The sequence below is a fragment of the Pongo pygmaeus genome, chromosome 3, assembly GCF_028885625.2.
Source record: "Pongo pygmaeus isolate AG05252 chromosome 3, NHGRI_mPonPyg2-v2.0_pri, whole genome shotgun sequence".
Lineage (NCBI taxonomy): Eukaryota > Metazoa > Chordata > Mammalia > Primates > Hominidae > Pongo > Pongo pygmaeus.
In genome coordinates this window covers 158,601,941-158,619,850 of record NC_072376.2, presented here as the reverse complement: position 1 = coordinate 158,619,850, position 17,910 = coordinate 158,601,941, and the positions used below count along the sequence as shown (strand labels likewise).

General features: G+C 42.4%; 1 protein-coding gene across 4 annotated transcripts in view; it reads right to left on the bottom strand.

Annotated features, from left to right (window-relative positions):
• Positions 1-17,910, bottom strand: part of C3H4orf51 (chromosome 3 C4orf51 homolog) — a 93,139-nt gene that overhangs the window by 40,487 nt on the left and 34,742 nt on the right. For all 4 annotated transcript variants that reach the window (XM_054484731.2, XM_054484733.1, XM_054484732.1 and 1 more), the window contains exons 3-6: positions 11,541-11,599; positions 9,394-9,454; positions 8,650-8,723; positions 6,013-6,179 (exon numbers count right to left, since the gene is read on the bottom strand). In XM_054484731.2, the coding sequence (XP_054340706.1) occupies positions 6,072-6,179; positions 8,650-8,723; positions 9,394-9,454; positions 11,541-11,599 (302 nt within the window). In that variant the 3' untranslated portion in view covers positions 6,013-6,071. The remainder of the gene's footprint in view (positions 1-6,012; positions 6,180-8,649; positions 8,724-9,393; positions 9,455-11,540; positions 11,600-17,910) is intronic.

Here is a 17,910-nt window from a genome sequence, read left to right as displayed (position 1 = left end):
AAGTAGTCTTATTGTTCAGTCTTGTGGTTTAGTATCAAATCACAGATACAACAGTCCCACAGAAAAAAAATATAATTAACACCAATTTAAGTCTTAGTTTCTTCATAAAACACCAAAGAAGGGAGTGTGTGTATATATATATATTTTCGAGACAGAGTCTCGCTCTGTCGCCCAGGCTGGAGTACAGTGGTGCGATCTTTGCTCACTGCAACCTCCACCTCCCAGGTTCAAGCAATCCTCCTGCCTCAGCCTCCCGAATAGCTGGGATTACAGGTGCCTGCCACCACGCCTGGGTAATTTTTGTGTTTTTAGTAGAGACGGGGTTTCGCCATATTGGTCAGGCTGGTCTTGAACTCCTGACCGCAGGTGATCCACCTGCCTAGGCCTCCCAAAGTGCTGGGATTACAGGTGTGAGCCACTGAGCCCTGCTGGGAGTGTATTTTCAATATGCATCCAAAGAGCTTAAAAATCTTCTTTACACATTTTTCTCTATCAAGGATGTGCTCCAGCAGGAACCAACTAACAATGAATCTCTCCAAGCCTTACTCTCTTGCTCTCTCTGTAACCCCTTAAAATTCCTCCCAACACTCAAGCCACACAGTTTCTTTCCTTTCTTCCTCAGCATTTTACTATATAGATGAATTTAACCTGTCTGGTTTCTGCCCCATATTTTAGAACCTGAACACTCAGATTGAAAGAGCCTATCATTACCAAGCAGGATAAACTTTAAAAATAAATTCATACATAGTGATATCAAAACAAAACTCCAGAGCATTGAGGTGAAAAAGGCAATCCTAAAAGGTACAAGAGGATACAGAGGATTACCTACGAAGGAGTGAGAGTCAGATCAAAAGGATACTGCTCATCAACCAAAGCAGTCTCAAGAAAACAATGGAATAGCTTAGAAATGCTCAGAAAAAATCAATTTGAACTTAGAGTTCTATAACAAGCCAAGCTAACATGCAGAGAGAGAGAGCAAAATACCTTCTCAGACATATAAGCCCTTAGAAAAATGTATTACCCACTCTGATGGAGAAGGGAGGAAAAGCAAAAGAAAATCTATCAAAGATGTGCTCCAGCAGGAAGAAAAATGAATCCAGAAGGTAATGATGGGCTATATATAAGCAGTAAAGAAGAATGTATTCATGTTTTATTTTTGTAATTAGAAAGTAATCGTTTTTCAAAGGTTGGGGAGAAAAGAAGATAACAATAATTCTTTATTTCTATTCCATTTTACCTTTGCGTAATATGTCACTATAGTTTGCAAAATGCTTTCCTATAAATTGTCAGTAGCTAGAATCACAGGACCTACAAAAATATGTTTTAAGAGGTCTATGTTAGGACAAATATTAATTCCAATAAAACTTGGAAATGTGATCCCTGAATCTAGTAAGATATTTCTTGCCATGTACACTGGCTGGCTTCTACAATCATTATGAGGACAACGTCACTGGGTCTAAGAAAGGTTGATGAACATGAAATTTCGCAGACTTTTTTTTTTTTTTAACTCTGCCTACCAAGTTGAACCAGATTATGGACTAGTAGATAAGGAGATGAATGGAGGTAAGAACTATAATAGTTCAGATCGGCTGATGCATTCAAAAGGGACTCAAGAGATATTCAGGCTCTAAGGTACATGGACTAGAGAGGAATCTTGCCGCCAGGGTGTGGCAGGGAGGCCACTATTCTGCCCAGGAGGCCTTCTAATGACAGATCCTAGGTTCCCCAAAGGCGCCTATTGAGAGGCTCATGGTGCTATTGCCTGTGTCATAGGCCATGAATTTAGGGCTTGGAATCTCTCACTTGAACTTTTTTACACTATCCCTGATGTGTGCCAGAAAAAGAGCAGCTACCAAAAAGCAGACATTTTCCTGTCTCTAAAAATAAAACACTGGCAACGCTTCAGCCTCCTGTGCCAAGACCTGGCCCTTCCCAGGATAAACAATAGATGGCCAAGCCGATTGGAGAGCAAATATTGAGTCCTGAAGTATGTCTAAGTCCAGCCTGAAATGCCTAGGTCAGGGCATGTGCACTCGAAAGCCAGAAAGCCAGAGAAGGCCCTCCCTCCTCCGCAGCTGATGGAGGGCAGCTGTTGCGCCCAGCCATGGACCAGATGTGGCTGAGAGGAGGCCTCAGGTTACACCCAGACCTTGACCCAGCTGAGGTCACAGAGTCCCTATCAGGTCCTGCCCCTAAAGCCCTGGGGTGCGTGGTGACAGATCTGAGGGCCTGTGAAATCCTGTCCAGAGAAAGCTCCCTGGGAAGGAAAGAGTTTCAAAAGCATCCTTCTGCATTCGTCACTCAGGGCTGTGCTCATCACCTGTCAAAACTCTTCACGCCTAGCTGAGAGCCCTCACCTGCTAGACACAGGACCAGCAAAACCTCCTGAATATAGGAATGCTATAATAACAGTGTTCCCACTCTAATTGCCTCCCAATTCATCAAATCCTTCTTCAGCACGTGTTCAAGCCCCTGTGCCTTGTCATTAGGGTTCAAACCTTCCAGACCGTAGCTTGGCTTTTTCCTGGTTTGGGGACTTAAGAAGTCTAAGAGGGGGTTAGGGGAGGAGAGGGCCTAAATATAGCAAATATTTGCAGGCATAATCACTCCATAAACATGCTTCAGTGGAACAGAGTGTAGGGCTGACCCAGATGACGGATGTCACTCACCCAAGTGTCACATCATAAATAAAATTGAATGAGCCCATTCTCTCGCAGAACCAGAGTGACGCCTGTTCACACTATAAATATTTATGAAGTCATCGTCCTTAAAAGACTTTATTTTCCCAGGTAAGTAGACTTTAAGGAACAAGTTAAGCAGAGCTTTGCCTGCAATTATGGAATAGTCACCATAGCTTTTCAATGGGTATTCCATGGAAAGGAAAAGAAAAAGAGAAAGAAGATAAGGAAAAACAAGTCCCTGTTCCATGGGGCTGCTGCACGAAGACCTCATTTACGCCAGTCAAAGTTCATTCTCATTCAAAAAGTGACAGCCTTCTCTGGGAAGAAGAAACCAGAAGCAGAAACCAGAAGAAGCCCTATCAGTCCCATTCCACTCAGGCCTGTGTAATGAAGGCGGCACAAACAGATCCTTGTCACCCAAATTCCAACCCCTCCCACCACCTCTGCTAGAAGAGACATTCTCCTTTGCATTCTCACTCTCCCAGTCTGTCTCTTAGTAACAGAAAAAATGTACACCTCATCCCATTACTATGCTCATTTGAAAAGAATTATCAGAATGTGAGGATGTGTGCCTGGGTGGCTCTCTGGGTGTTTATGCAAAGTCTACTACTTTTGCCCGTAGTTACTCTTCCTGATTGCATGAGGAATGGCATCTCGGAAACCCTACTGGCATCTGACAATCTTTTCCTGTGCTCCATGCACTCAGGAGGAGCAAACACCTCCTCCAGGCTTAGGAGCACTCCAACAGTCCCCTTCTCCAAGGCACTGTGGCAGTCCCCGACCTGGAACTCTCAAGCCATTGTCTCCACTACAATACATGCTAATTTTCATGTCACGTTGCAACTTCCATGTTATTCATCTCCTCACTGCACCAAAGCCCTCGCCCAAGTCCATCAAGCCTATTTCTTTCCCAGGGATGGCCTTGTGCCTGGGCTCTCTTCCCCTCCAAACTCCGGGGTGGCCCCAGCTTTATCAGACTGAACTGGCTCTAAGGAGAAAAGTTGACGATCATCCTGCTCTAGCCACCGGGAAGTCCTGCTCCACAAAGAACAAGAGTCTCTGGTTTTGTGAAATGAGTCACAGACTGCCTTGACCATGCCTATCTGGGGAGGCCAGGGCTGCCATGTATGGTCTGTGCTCCGTGCCACCCACCTCTCGCTGTCAGTCCAAGCTCTTTGCCAGGACAGCCTGAGTCATAAAACTCAGCACATTCCTCAGGCGTTGGATAGTCTTTCCTTGTTATTACTTTGCTTTTGTTTTATGCAGCACCTGGTTTCATTTTTAAAACCCAAATAAAAATCACACGGTCAGGGCGGGAGTGGGGAAATAGGAAGAAAAGCAAAGGGCTCTAACTCCGCAAACAGGGAGGCACAGAGCAGGACAGAGATGGGACTGCGGCTGAGGGACTGGGGAGAGTCAGGATGCGCCACTAATGAATTGGTTTGACCACAATCTTCCTTGCTGTATATGATAAAGCTCTTGATGCCCAGGTCTCTTTCCCACCCTCCCATCCCCAAATTAGGCCGCAGTACTGTACTCATCAGCCATGTGACCTTCCCGAAGCCCCTCCACTTTCTGCGTGTCCTCAATCAATGGACATACATCTCGGATGAATCCTAAGGAACATTCTAGTTACAACACTCTGAGTCTATGAACCTGCCGGTTCCCTTTTTCTTGGACGCAAGCCCTAACCGACTTGTGAGGGAATATGTTTCCACAAGCAAACATTTGTTCTTTGCCTTCTGGGCGCTAAGGAATGGTGGACAGACAGGCGAGAAGGTGTAGACCCCACCATACCAATGTTGCTGGTCAAATTGAACTTCTGTGGCCAGGTTACTGTTGCAACCCATCTGTAAAGCTGTTAGCCTTCATTTTTAGAATTAAAACAGAATTCTAATCGGCTATCCTCTGCGTATAGTAAAAAACAAATGATGAATTAATGATAACCATTACCTTGGAGAACTGTATTTTCTTGGACTAGGAAAAGCCAAGAAATTAGAAATTAAAACCAGGATCATGAGGTACTAGACTCAGAACCTAAACAGAGGCCTTCCTCTCCTTCTGCCTGGGATGTCTACGGGGGTTGGCCAGGGCAAAACTCCCGAGGTTCCTAAGTGGCTACAGGGCTGCCTTTTCAATGCATGCTTTTGGAGAGCTTAATGGAAACCATATGAAGGTTGCCGGGAATCAGACCAGATGGCTCCCGGGGAATGTATTTAACCCAACCTAGGGCTAAGAGACAAAAATCATCACTAGGAGTTTGTGGGGCGGGAGGCAGGGGTGGTGCTGCGACTTTTAATTGTATTTTCTATTCAACAGAAATCCTAAGAGAAGGACGGTCTTGGTAACTAGGAGTAAATGGAAGGGGGTGTGGGGAGCAGAGAGCGGGGCTGGGGAAGAAGAGTGGGTAGGAGGCGGCTACTTTAGTAAACCAAACACCGTTCTGCTTTTCCTCAGAAGTCTGCGGCTGCCGGGGCCCTTCGCGGGCCTAGACGGCAGCGGGCTCCTTCCCGCGCCGCGGGTCACTGTGCAGCCCCTGCCGCTCCCGGTCCCTCCCTCCCGCGCGCTCCGCGGGGGCGACGAGGCGGGCGGTGGTGGGGGGGAATCAGCAGGAGGAGGGTCGCGAAGGAAGGAGGAGGGTCGTAGGCGGCGGAGGCGGCCTGTGGACGCTAGGGGAGGAGGATTGTGGGGGAGAGGAGGTAGGCCGTGGAGGGTGGAGGAGGCGGCCGCTCGGGCGGGCCGGGAAGAGAGGGAGGAGGCGGACCGGGGAGGGGAGGGGCAGGCGGCGGGTGGGCGGGCCGTGGGCGCGGCTTTGGGGGCGCGGACAGCCTACCGAGGGAGCCGGGAAGGGAGGGCCACGACCTCGCCCCTGAGCTCGCGCGCCAGCCGCGTCTCAGGCCGTCCCCGCCCCCGCGACGGTCGGAGCCAATTCGCTTCCCGGCGGCGCCTTGCGCGGAGGAAAACCTGGCGGTGGAAGGCTCTGGCTCTGCTGGGTGACCGTTCTGAATACAAAGAGTCTTTCTCACGCCCTTGCGCCTTCCCCGGGGCTTCCAGATACAAGGGACAGGCCCTGTGACGCCGGAGCCCCCGACGGTCGGGGCCGCAGCACCATTTCTGTGGTTCTAGCAGAGAAATGTGGTCCCAAGTATTTATTTAAAAAGGAAAATTTAATAAAGATTATAAAAACTTCTGTCTCTCTCCACCAATTAAAAAGGGAAAAGACTGAGAAATTGATAAATGAAGCCCATGGAATTGTCCCAGAAAGCCAACCTGCAAGGGTCCAGACGTTCCTGGGCGGGGTGGGGGGGGGGGTGTTGGGAGGGCCCCATACCTCAAAGTTGTTTATTAAGCAAACTCCACGCCTCCAGCATTGTGGCTTCATTTTCCAACTCAGTTAAATGGCGATGAGGGTCCTCCCCAGCCATAATCGGAGTATCGATCAGCTTCTGAATCCTCAGATGAGCCAACCTTGCTTTCAGAATCGCACCGTCCATGAAGCTGGAGAAAAATGGCCTGGTTGTCAACACTCGCTCATCCGCAAAGGTCACTTTTCCACAGAATTGGGAATTAAATGGTCTCTTCCAAACCAGACATCATTCATGAGCAGGAGATGGGATTGATTCTGCATTTTCTTCCATCTCTCTTAACCTTCCTGTTTAATATATTCTGTCTCTGTTAGGAAGGCCAGATTAATAAAGTGGGAGAGAAAAAGGGCAGGAACTCTTGCAATCCCTACCGGCCCCCATTGCTTCTCTGGTAAGATTCTTTCCAGGTTTCCCTAATTCCTTTAGTCCCCACATTCCTGGATGTGAATGCTCTACTTTCCAGTTTCCATCAGGAACTTCTTCAAGATAGGACACAGGAATATAAATATTTAGAGAATGATTACCAAAAGCACTACCCAGCAAGCAAATACTTTCGAAACTAAGAATAGTGTTAATGATCGTTGAAAATTTCATTCAATTTCTACTTATTGCTTTGATGCAGGAAATTGGGCATTTATATATCTCAGTGCTTGTTCTCCTCCAAACTATATATATTTTAAAATATTAAGATTTGCCTTGTCTTAGCCGGGCATGGTGGCTCACGCCTGTAATCCCAGCAGTTTGGGAGGCCAAGGTGGGCAGATCACCTGAGGTCAGGAGTTCGAGACCAGCCTGGCCAACACAGTGAAACCCTGTCTCTACTAAAAATACAAAAATAGTTGGGTGTGGTGGCACACACCTGTAATCCCAGTTACTCGGGAGGCTGAGGCAGGAGCATTGCTTGAACCCAGGAGGTGGAGGTTGCAGTGAGCCAAGATCGCGCCATTGCACTCCAGCCTGGGCAACAAGAGTGAAACTCTGTCTCAAAAAAAAAAAAAAAAAGATTTGCCTTGTCTCATAAATAAAAAGTCATGATTTATTTTTTTGGTCAGGACTCTAGGTCCAAGGTTTTCCAAATATGTGCCCCATATTAATTGTGTGGTGTGTGTGTGTGCACGTGCATGTACTTTCAGTCTGTTATTGCACCACAAAAACAAGAGCAGGATTAATGTCATTTATTTGTTGGGAATGGTTGACTTAAAAGCGGCTACTCTGAGTACAGAGAATTCCCTTTCTGGGAGGGGTTGGGGAAGCACCTTACAGAGAGAAGAAGCTATTCCCCAGAACAGCTGCAGACACTGATTGGCAATGGAATTGCTTGGCACCAGTACAACTCCGTGTAGGCAAGAGGGATTTATTTATTTAACAATAGTTAATGATTCTCCCAAGCAACTCCCAAGAGGCCAGCTTTCAGTAAATGTGCTTTCAGGAAATCATCTACCCTTCCTAGAAGCAGGCATCAACTCTACAGTGAAGGGATGTCCCTGGTTGACCACACAGTATAACTTTCAGGGGACCACACAGCTACAAATGCCCCCAAACAACTCCCTCCACAGTCTGCCACCGCACTGGCTTCCCATGTTTGAAATGCTCCCTGGGAACATTATCAGGTCCTAAGCAGAAAAATTGAGAAAAACTGCACCATTTCTAGAAGACCATCATTAAAATAGACTAGTCGCCTGGGAACCGGCGTGGGTCATCCAACCCTCTCCCATTAGCGAAAAGTAGCATATCTGCTAGTTAATGTCCAAAGACCAGCATTTCCAAGTGAAAGTGAAATATATGTATAACTGGTGGTTCTTGTGATACTGTTAGGTAGTACTTGTATAACATTTTTTATTTTAATGGTCAGGGTTTTTTTTTAACACACATAACGAGCATATCAAACCCATGGTATAATAAACATAATTACTTAGGATGAGTCTGAGTTTTTTTTAAGTTAAAGAGAAATCTTAATAAAGTAATAGAATAGCAAAAATAGTTGTAACTTCTATGCAAAAACCAGTTTTTATTCTTTCTTTCAACTTACTCTCTAAGAGTGTCTGCCGGAACTTTCAGACATAAAAAGAACGCCATTTTAACAATCTGTTTAAAAGCCCTGGGGTTTGAGAAAGTCTAATCAGGAAGGAGAGAATCCCTGGTCTGGAGGGTCATATCGGGGAAGCAAGGACCATAGATGCATGGGTGGCAGGACGGGCACATGAGGAGGGAAACTCCGGCCACTGGGCAACCAGGGTGGATATGCGGCAGGGCAGGACTATCTGAGAACTCCCTTTTTCACAACAGGCAGAACCCAGCAACTCACCGATGAAAATTTGGACAGTACAATAGAAATTCCAACTGCTGTAAACCTCTTAGGGGCTTGTTTCCAAAACAGCTGTGGAGAGATCCACCCAAGAAACTATTCATGATGCTTTAAGAAAGAATTTATCTTATCAGAACAGCTCCGCTTTTTGCCTGATTGTAACTTAGGGAATAGTTTTATACCAACTCTAAGCATACACAGGCCACCACCCCTGCCGCCATGTAGAGACACTCAGAACCCCGCTTCCTGACTCTCCCCCACAGATCCACTGTTGCATGGCAAGTAAAAAGATTCTTACATGCTTTAGGACACCTTTCCCTCGTCGACTGTAGTTTATCAGGGCCTCCTGTGCTGGCTTTTTACGTCTCACACCTAGGGTGAAGAGATAGCCAATGTGTGAGTGTTTGCGATAAACAGAGTCTACCGTAAGTGAAGTTTCCTGACATTCCCAAACCTTGTTTTAAATCAATAGATCCAAATCTTCACATACACAGCCCCCGCCTCTGCCACCAGCATGAGTGACAAATGCCTCTTGCATTTCTCCCTCCTGTTATTTCTGCATCCTACCTTTTGTATTCTTAGGAGAGGTAAATGATGTAACAATGTGGGTGCCAGGAGGAAGGAAGCAGAAATGCAAAAGGTATGAAAATATCACATGAAAGGGCCAGGCGTGGTGGCTTACGCCTGTAATCCCAGCACTTTGGGAGGCCGAGGTGGGAGGATCACAAGCTCAGAAGATTGAGACCATCCTGGCTAACATGGTGAAACCTCGTCTCTACTAAAAATACAAAAAATTAGCCGGGTGTGGTGGTGGGTGCCTGTAGCCCCAGCTACTCCGGAGGCTGAGGCAGGAGAATGGCGTGAACCTGGGAGGTGGAGCTTGCAGTGAGCCGAGATTGCACAACTGCACTTCAGCCTGGGCGAGAGTGTGAGACTCCATCTCAAAAAAAAATTTTAAAAATATATATATATCACATGAAGACCACGATTAAAATAAAGGCCAGAAAATGGATATAAAGTAGTAGTTTAGGATGGGACTTACAGTATTTTCCATAATTTGGAGGTGTCGGAAAACAATCACCAAAATCCCAAATTTGATGTGCCTATAAAAAGGAGAGATAGAAATAAATACCAACCACTCTCATAATAATAGAAATCTAATAAAATTCATTTTCCCAACATTGTTCCTCCCCACCCCTGCATTCAGAAAGCACTGATACTGCTGTCAAAAGCCACCACTGTGAGTGCAGTGTAGTCTCAGCCACTCGGGAGGCTGAGGTAGGAGATTGTTTAAGCCCAGGAGTTCAAGGCCAGCCCGGGCAACATAGCAAGACCCTGTCTCAAAAAAAAAAAAAAAAGAAAAAAGCCACCACTGTAATAACAAACAATAACAGTAAAATACAGACAAAAGAGTACAATCCTAATACGAAAATACCATATACAAATCAATAAGAAAAAGCTAAACACCCTAGTAGGAAAATGGACAAAGGAAATATACTATCATTATCATTCAAATATAATTATTCATGAATCTGTATTTGCAAATTCACCTACTTGCTAAAATTTATTTGTAAGTTAATTAAGCTCCATTCTGGCATTAGTTATAGTGCTGTTAGCCATGAGTTCATATATTAAATTAAGTGTCTTTAAATAGAAATATACATAAAAACAAAATCATATATTGATCAGTCGACAAAGATGTTGTGACTGGAGGCTCCCAGGAATCTAACCTTATATTTCCTTTAGGAACAACGGTTCAGTATTCCTTAATTCAGTATTCATGGTGATTTTACAAAATATAATCACAAATAGTGAGAATCAATTACAATTTATGAAAGAACTATGAATGATGAATAAACAGGAGAAGATGCTTGACTTCACTAATAATCAAAGAAATGAAATTAAAAGAAAATTGAACTATCTTCATCTGTCAAGTTGGAAAACATCAAGATTATATTTTAAAGCTAGTGTTAGAGAGGATATAGGAAAACAGGCACTCTCACGCACTACTGGGGCACAAGGCCAATTTTTGGGAAGGCAGTTTGACCGTTTGTAAAATAAGTGTACTTTTGACCCAAGAATTCTTCTTATGGGAACGTACCCTGCAGAGATGATTTTACAGCTACAAAAACATATATTCAAATTGATCACAACATTGGTTATAGTAGTTATAAATTAGAAAATCTTAAATGCCTCCTTATATGGCATATGTGCGTGTGTGTGTGTGTGTGTGTGTGTGTATATATATATATATATATTTTTTTTTTGTAGGTGGAGTTTCACTCTTGTTGCCCAGGCTGCAGTTCAGTGGCACGATCTCAGCTCACTGCAACATCCACCTCCCGGGTTCAAGCAACTCTCCTGCCTCAGCCTCCCAAGCGTCTGGGATTACAGGCACGCACCATCATGCCTGGCTAATTTTGTATTTTTTTTTTTTTAGTAGAGATGGGGTTTCACTATGTTGGTCAGGCTGGTCTTAAACTCCTGACCTCAGGTGATCCACCTGTCTTGGCCTCCCAAAGTGCTGGGATTACAGGCATGAGCCACCGTGCCCAGCCCATGGCATATTTTAAAATTGTAATGGAGTCAGTTAATAAAATATTATGTATCCATTAAAAATGATAACAAATAATTATGTTGATTAACACTGAAAGATGTCCATGAAAATATTGAGGGATAGAAGCAGGTTACAGAGGACAGTGTCCAGTATGATCTCATCAATATACTGTGTGTATGCATGTATCCTTATGTATACATAAGTATAGAGAGACATTTATAAGGATGTTCACTGAAATGAAAACGGTGATTGTCCCTGGGGGAAGGGAAAGGATTTCAGATAATCTTTACTTTGTTACTCTGTATTATTTGAATGTTTACAGTCAGAGAAAAGTTATTTTTAACTGCCAGTATATTATATATAATTTTTCCTCTGCAAGGAAAAGAAGAAAAGTTGGTGATGATAATAAAAATACAGTATCATCAGTTGTTCACAATTTGTAACCTTGGTTATTGTTGTGTTCCTATCACCTAATAGAAAGCCACACACAAAATAAGCACTCAGGAATAAATGTTTGGTGAATATTGTTTTTTAAAAATTTAACCCCTTTTGTTTTTTTAATGAATAATATGCAGTGTACAATAATTTAAGCTCTCTACAGGTAAGAGATTGCTGAGAAATGTTGGGCTTACCACTCCATGCTTGACATCAAATGACTTTTTAAAGGGCCTGGTTATATCAGGGAATAGTCCTGCATGCACATGAAGAGGGAAAATCAGGATTAAATGCAGTGTTAGAATAAAATTCCTTACACTTCCAATTAGGCTATTACCACAAATTGTACACACATTAATTGTTACCCTTTAGCATCTGACCAAAAATTATAGCTACATAAGAGGAATAAGTTTTATTGTTCCATAACACTGTAGAGGCAATACAGTTAACAGTAATTTATGGCCAGACACCGTGGCTCATGGCTATAATCCCAGCACTTTGGCAGGTCAAGGCAGGAGAATCACTTAAGGCCAGGAGTTCGAGACCAGCGTTGGCAACATAGGGAGACCCCCGTCTCTACAAATAATAATTTTTAAAAATTAGCTGGGTGTGATGGTGGCACCTGGGGTTCCAGCTACCATGGAGACTAAGGCAGGAGGATTGCCTGAGCCTGGGAAGTGGAGGATGCAGTGAGCCATGATTGCACACTGCCCTCTAGCCTGAGCAACAGAGCAAGACCCTGTCTCAAAAAAAAGCCCAATAATTTATTGTGTATTTTCTTCTTTTATTTGAAATATCTCTGGAAAATTGCATATTTTTGAATAGCTACAAGAAAGGATTTTGAATGTTCCCAATACAAATAAATCATAAATGTTTGAGGTGATGGATGTGCCAGTTACCCTGACTCACTCATTACACATTGTATACACGTGTTAAAATACCACACTGTTCTCCAGAAATATGTACAATTATTATGTGTCAATTAAGAATAATATCTTTTTAAAAGTAAGCATCAAACAGGTAAAACAAAACTGTAGAAGTTAAATTCATAGTAATTCTTCTGGAGCTTTTGGGAGAGGTAAACATTTTTGTGTCTGAAATGTTCTCCTATGATACACAACTTACACTCTTAGAATTAGAGAGAGGCAAGACTGCTGAAATTCCAAGGCTGTAAATTTTTATTAAGGTCTTGAGAAGCTCAGGTGTATTTTTTAAAACAATTTTATTGATATATAACTTATAAACCTTGAAATTGACAAAATTTAAATACACAGTTCAGTGAATTAAGTAAACTTATCAGGTTATGCAATCATCACCATAATCTAGTTTTAGAGTATTTTCATCATCCCAATAAGATTCCTTTTGCTCATTTATAGTTAATCCCCTTTCTTACCACCAGCACTAGAAAACCACTCATCTACTTTCTCTATAGATTTGCCTTTACTGGACATTTCATATAAGTGGAATCATATACTATGTGATCATGTATGTCTGACTTCTTTAACTTAATACAATGTTTTGAGGTTCATCCATGTTGTAGCTGTTTTAGTATTTTGTTCTTTTTTTTTTTTTCATTGCTGAAAAGTATTCCACTGTAAGAATATACTAGATTTTGTTACTCATTCACCAGGTAACAGACATTAGGGTTTCCAATTTTGGCTGTTATGGATAATGCTGCGATGAGCATTCACCTGCAAGTCTGTGTAGACATGTGTTTTCATTTCTAGTGGGTAAAAACCTATATGTAGCATCGCTGGGTTCTGCTATTAATTTTTGTTTAACTTTTAAAGAAACTGCCAAGGTGTTTTCCAAAGTGGCTGTATTCTTTTATATTCCCACCAGCAATGAATGAAGGTACCTATTTCTCCACATCTTCTCCAACATTTGTTATTGTCTTTGTGATTATAGCCATTCTAATGGATGTGAAGTAGTAACTCATTATGGTTTTTTCTTTTTATTTATTTATTTAAAAATTTCTAATTTTTTTATTTCAATAGGTTTTTTGGGAACAGGCGGTGTTTGGTTACATAAGTTCTTTAGTGGTGATTTCTGAGATTTTGGTGTACCTATCATCCAAGCAGTGTACACTGTACTCAAGTGTAGTCTTTTATTCCTCATTCCCCTTCCACCTTTTCCCCTGAGTCCACAAAGTCTATTGTATTATTCTTATACCTTTGCAATCCTCATAGCTTAGCTCCCACTTACGAGTGAGAACATACGATGTCATTGTGCTTTTTCACTTGCTCTTTTCTTCTTTTCTTTCTTTTCTTTCTTTCTTTCTTTCTTTTTTTTTTTTTTTTTTTTTTTTGAGACAGTCTTGCTCTGCCACCCAGGCTGGAGTACAGTGCATGATCATGGCTCACTGCAACCTTCAACTTCCAGGCTCAAGGGATCCTTCTGCCTCAGCCTCTCAAGTAGCTGGGACTACAGACACGTGCCACCACACTCAGTTAATTTTTAAACATTTTTCATAGAGATGAGTTCTCACTCTATTACCTAGGCTGGTCTCGAACTCCCGAGTTCAAGCAATCCTCCTACCTCAGCCTCCCAAAGTGCTGGGATTACAGGCATGAGCCATGGTGCCCAGATTGATTTTTTAATGACGGATTATACTGAGTTATCTTGTGTGATTTTATTAAAAATCAGGGGAAAATGCTGAAAGGGTGTCTTGCTTGATGTAATATGATGGGACCTAGTCGTTAGAAATAAGTCAAGAGAGAGGACTAGCCTGTGGCAAATGTTCATTGCTTTGTGTGCTATTTTATGCTGATACACTTTTTTTTTAAAAGAAGGTATCTTAAGCCAGAGTCAAAGAGCTTAACAATTACTTAGCTAAATTCAAGAAAAACCCACTTTTTCATAGCCACAGTAAAAGCAGACGGATAAGAAGTTTATCCTTCACAATTAGTGCTGATTGTTCCATGCTCTGTGAATTCTTAGCCTTTCAAAGCTCTGTAAGACTTTTATAAATCCCATAGGCCTCCCAGAGGCTTAACTAGCTTTTTGCTACCCTTCCTTTCAAAAATTATACTAATCATTAATTAGTAAGTGATATGATTCTATAATATTAAAGCTTTATAGAAAGTAATTTTGAGGGCATTTGGTGCATTATGGGGAAAAAAACCAGACATTAGAATTTGCACTAGACCATAGCATTAGGTATTTATACATTTGTGTTTATCTTTCAGCCAAGTTGGGCATTTTTCTCACTGAACTAGAAATGTCTCTCATTTTCTTTAGCGGTATGTGGAGAGGAACCTGTGTTCCTCTTCACCAGTGTTAAGCTCACATATGTTGGAGTATGGTTAGCTAATGACTTTTCTTTGCGAGGTCACAGTTCACAAAATAGAGCCCATGATAAAGTTTGACCTTGGCAGCTTCAGCTGGCCTTTTAGGGTAATTTAATGTTACCCTAATTTGCTAGTATGTATCTACCTTCCTGCTCTCACTTCCCAGTCTTAGAATTGTAACTGAATTGGGCAATTTGTTGATAAAACTAAATATCTTTGTAATTACCAACAAATTCTATCTTTAGGTATTAGGTCCTTAAATGCTGTGCCAACCCTGATGGAAATACCTGTATTTCTTGTAATTCCAGGTTACAGGTATTTAGTTTTTAAAAGCAAATTATCAAGAAAGCAAGTGTAGGCTTGCAGAATCAGAGAAGCTCAAGTTTGGAAGTATACCTCCAGGTCTTCTAATCATTTAGTCCACCTACTGGGTGTCTGTCATAGTTCAACTGTCAACCTTATCTGTGATTCTGTTTTCCTTTAATATGTTGGGGATACTTTGATCTCCCACCTGCCTGTCTTGAAATGAAGGTTCATGAACACAAAACATAATGTTGGAAGGTGAAGACAAACCATTCTCCATCCTTTCTGAGTACTGCGGCCTTAAGTTGTATGTACACAAAGGAGGAGAATTTAGAATAAATGTGAACAATACAACCTAGAAGCAGCCAAGATGTACGCATTGTTGGCCAGTATAAGTGTCTTTATGAAGCAGTCCCCAACCTTTTTGGCACCAGGAACCAGTTTCAGGGAAGACAATGGAAACATGGAAACATGGAAGGTGGGTGGGCAGGGGCAGGGGTGATGGTTTCAGGATGATTCAAGCACATTATATTTATTGTGCACTTTATTTCTATTATTCTTACATTGAAATAGATAATAAAATAATCATACAACTCACGATAATGTAGAATCAGTGGGGGCCCTAGCTTGTTTTCCTGTAATTAGATGGTCTCATCTGGGGGTGATGGGAGACAGTGACAGATCATCAGGCATTAGATTTCTCATAAGGAGCATGCAGCCCAGATCCTTTGCATGCTCAGTTCACAATAGGGTTTGCGCTCCTACGAGAATCTCATGCTACCACTGATCTGACAGGAGGCGGAGCTCAGGCAGTAATGCCAACCATGGGGAGTGGCCATAAATGCAGATGAAGATTTGCTTGCTCCCCACTGTACACCCCCTGCTGTACGGCCCACTTCCTAACAGGCCATGGACTGGTACAGTCTTTAAGAATATTTTTCTGAAGATAGGTCCCAGAGCTTTCATCAGATTTTTCAAAGTGTCTCAAAAATATAAGATATCGTTGTCTTAAAGAGAGATGTGTTAACCATTGGGATAGATTAGAGAGCAAATCTCTTTCTTGACAGATTTTTAAGAATAAGTCATTCAATGGTCTATATATTAGATAAAAATTATTCTAGCAATGTTAAATTTTTTTTTTCTGATCAGCTGACTTTAAGAAAATGTCAGACTTTTTTTGAGTGTGATAACAATGATGTAGTTATGTAAGAGAACATTCTTATCCATAGGAGACTCATGCAGAAGTATTTAGGACATACTGTTATGATATTTTAATTTTACTCTCAACATTCCAGCAAATAAGTATATATAGGTATCAGTATAGAGAGATTTAGATAAAGCAAATGCTAGGAAATGTGGCAAAATATTAACAAGTGATGAATCTAGGAGAAGGCAGGTGGGTATTGATTGTGCCATTTTAACTGTCTTGTGGATTTTAGAAATTCTTTAAAAGAATTTTTCATTCTTTTATTCTTTGGGAACAAAAGAATAAGGCAGTTCATTTATCTGTCTTTTTATTCGTGCCCTCCCCCATTTATCTGCCTTAACTTGGTAATTATAAAGAAGGCAGTTCTATTATATTTTGTAAACGGCTAAAACTAGGCACACACAAAAAAGGAAAATCACCGAGTAGCATCCCAAATTACATTTGAGCTATAGCTATAACCAAGGACAGAACTAAAAATAATGCTTCACCTTTTCCCTATTTTCTCCCCACGTAACTCCCGCCCATCTCATAGGCAGACACATGGTTTGTTCGTATAAGTCTACTAAAATCACTATGGTGTCCACCATAGCTCTATCTTTTAAGTTCACAGGCAAAATCAATTGCAGCCACCTCCTAGTTGATGTTATGCTTGAACAGTAAAGTGCACGCAGTAACAGATGGCATCTTGTGACCTTCTTAATAACAGGCTTGGCTGCCAATGTTCCCTTGTGCCCAGTCTCTGCAGGGAATTTGGAAACTGTTGCCTTACACTTGAATATTTTCCGGCAAACATATTTAACCATTTCTTAGCCTGTTTTCTAATTTAAAATAGAGAGAGGAAAACAAAACAAAATTCCCACCACCTAGAAGGGACATTGATATTTTCTGAGTCCAGAGGCCCATCCCGGGATTCTCTGGGGTGTGCTGGCAGTAACACAGCATAGCTGTCATGTTTAGTGTGGTGAGGCCCTCAATTCCAGGCAAAGTGTTTATCACTCTACCTAGAAATATTGGTGGCCAGTGTGATCTTTTCTTTTTTTTTGAGATAGAGTCTCTCTCTGTCGCCCAGGCTGGAGTGCAGTGGTGCGACCTCAGCTCACTGCAAGCTCCACCTCCCAGGTTCAAGCGATTCTCCAGGCTCAGCCTTCTGAGTAGTTGGAACTATAGGCGCCCACCACCACACCTGGCTAATTTTTGTATTTTTAGTAGAGATGGGGTTTCACCATATTGGCCAGGCTGGTCTCAAACTCCTGACCTTGTGATCCGCCTACCTCAGCCTCCCAAAGTGCTGGGATTACAGGCGTGAGCCACCACACCTGGCCATCTTTTTTTCTTCCTGTAGTTTAAAAGAAATGTATTCACTTCTCACAGCAAGGCATACAAATTAGCCAAAAAACAATCTAAGTCATGAAGTTAAAATGTCCCTCTGCCATGACAGCTCACACCGTGGTGAGTGAGGCTTGTTTTCGGTCACTTAGTTCCCTTTGTTGCAAACCTTGGGCAGCTGTGGCTATCAAGGTCCATAGAGAAATGGGGAAGGAGGGTGAGGGCAGTGATTAGGTGAGGGAGCAGCCTGCCTGTCTGACGCCTGACCCCTCCACTGTCCCACAGGGGCATCTTTCCTTTGTTGAAAATGGAAGGCAAATAAGGGTGACCCTAGGGGAAAACAATGAAGACAATCACACCAAAGCCCTTCGGAGTCCTTTTCTCCCCTCACCAGAATGACCTGTAAGGCCTTGTACCAGGAAGGAAGTGCTAAAATCAGTC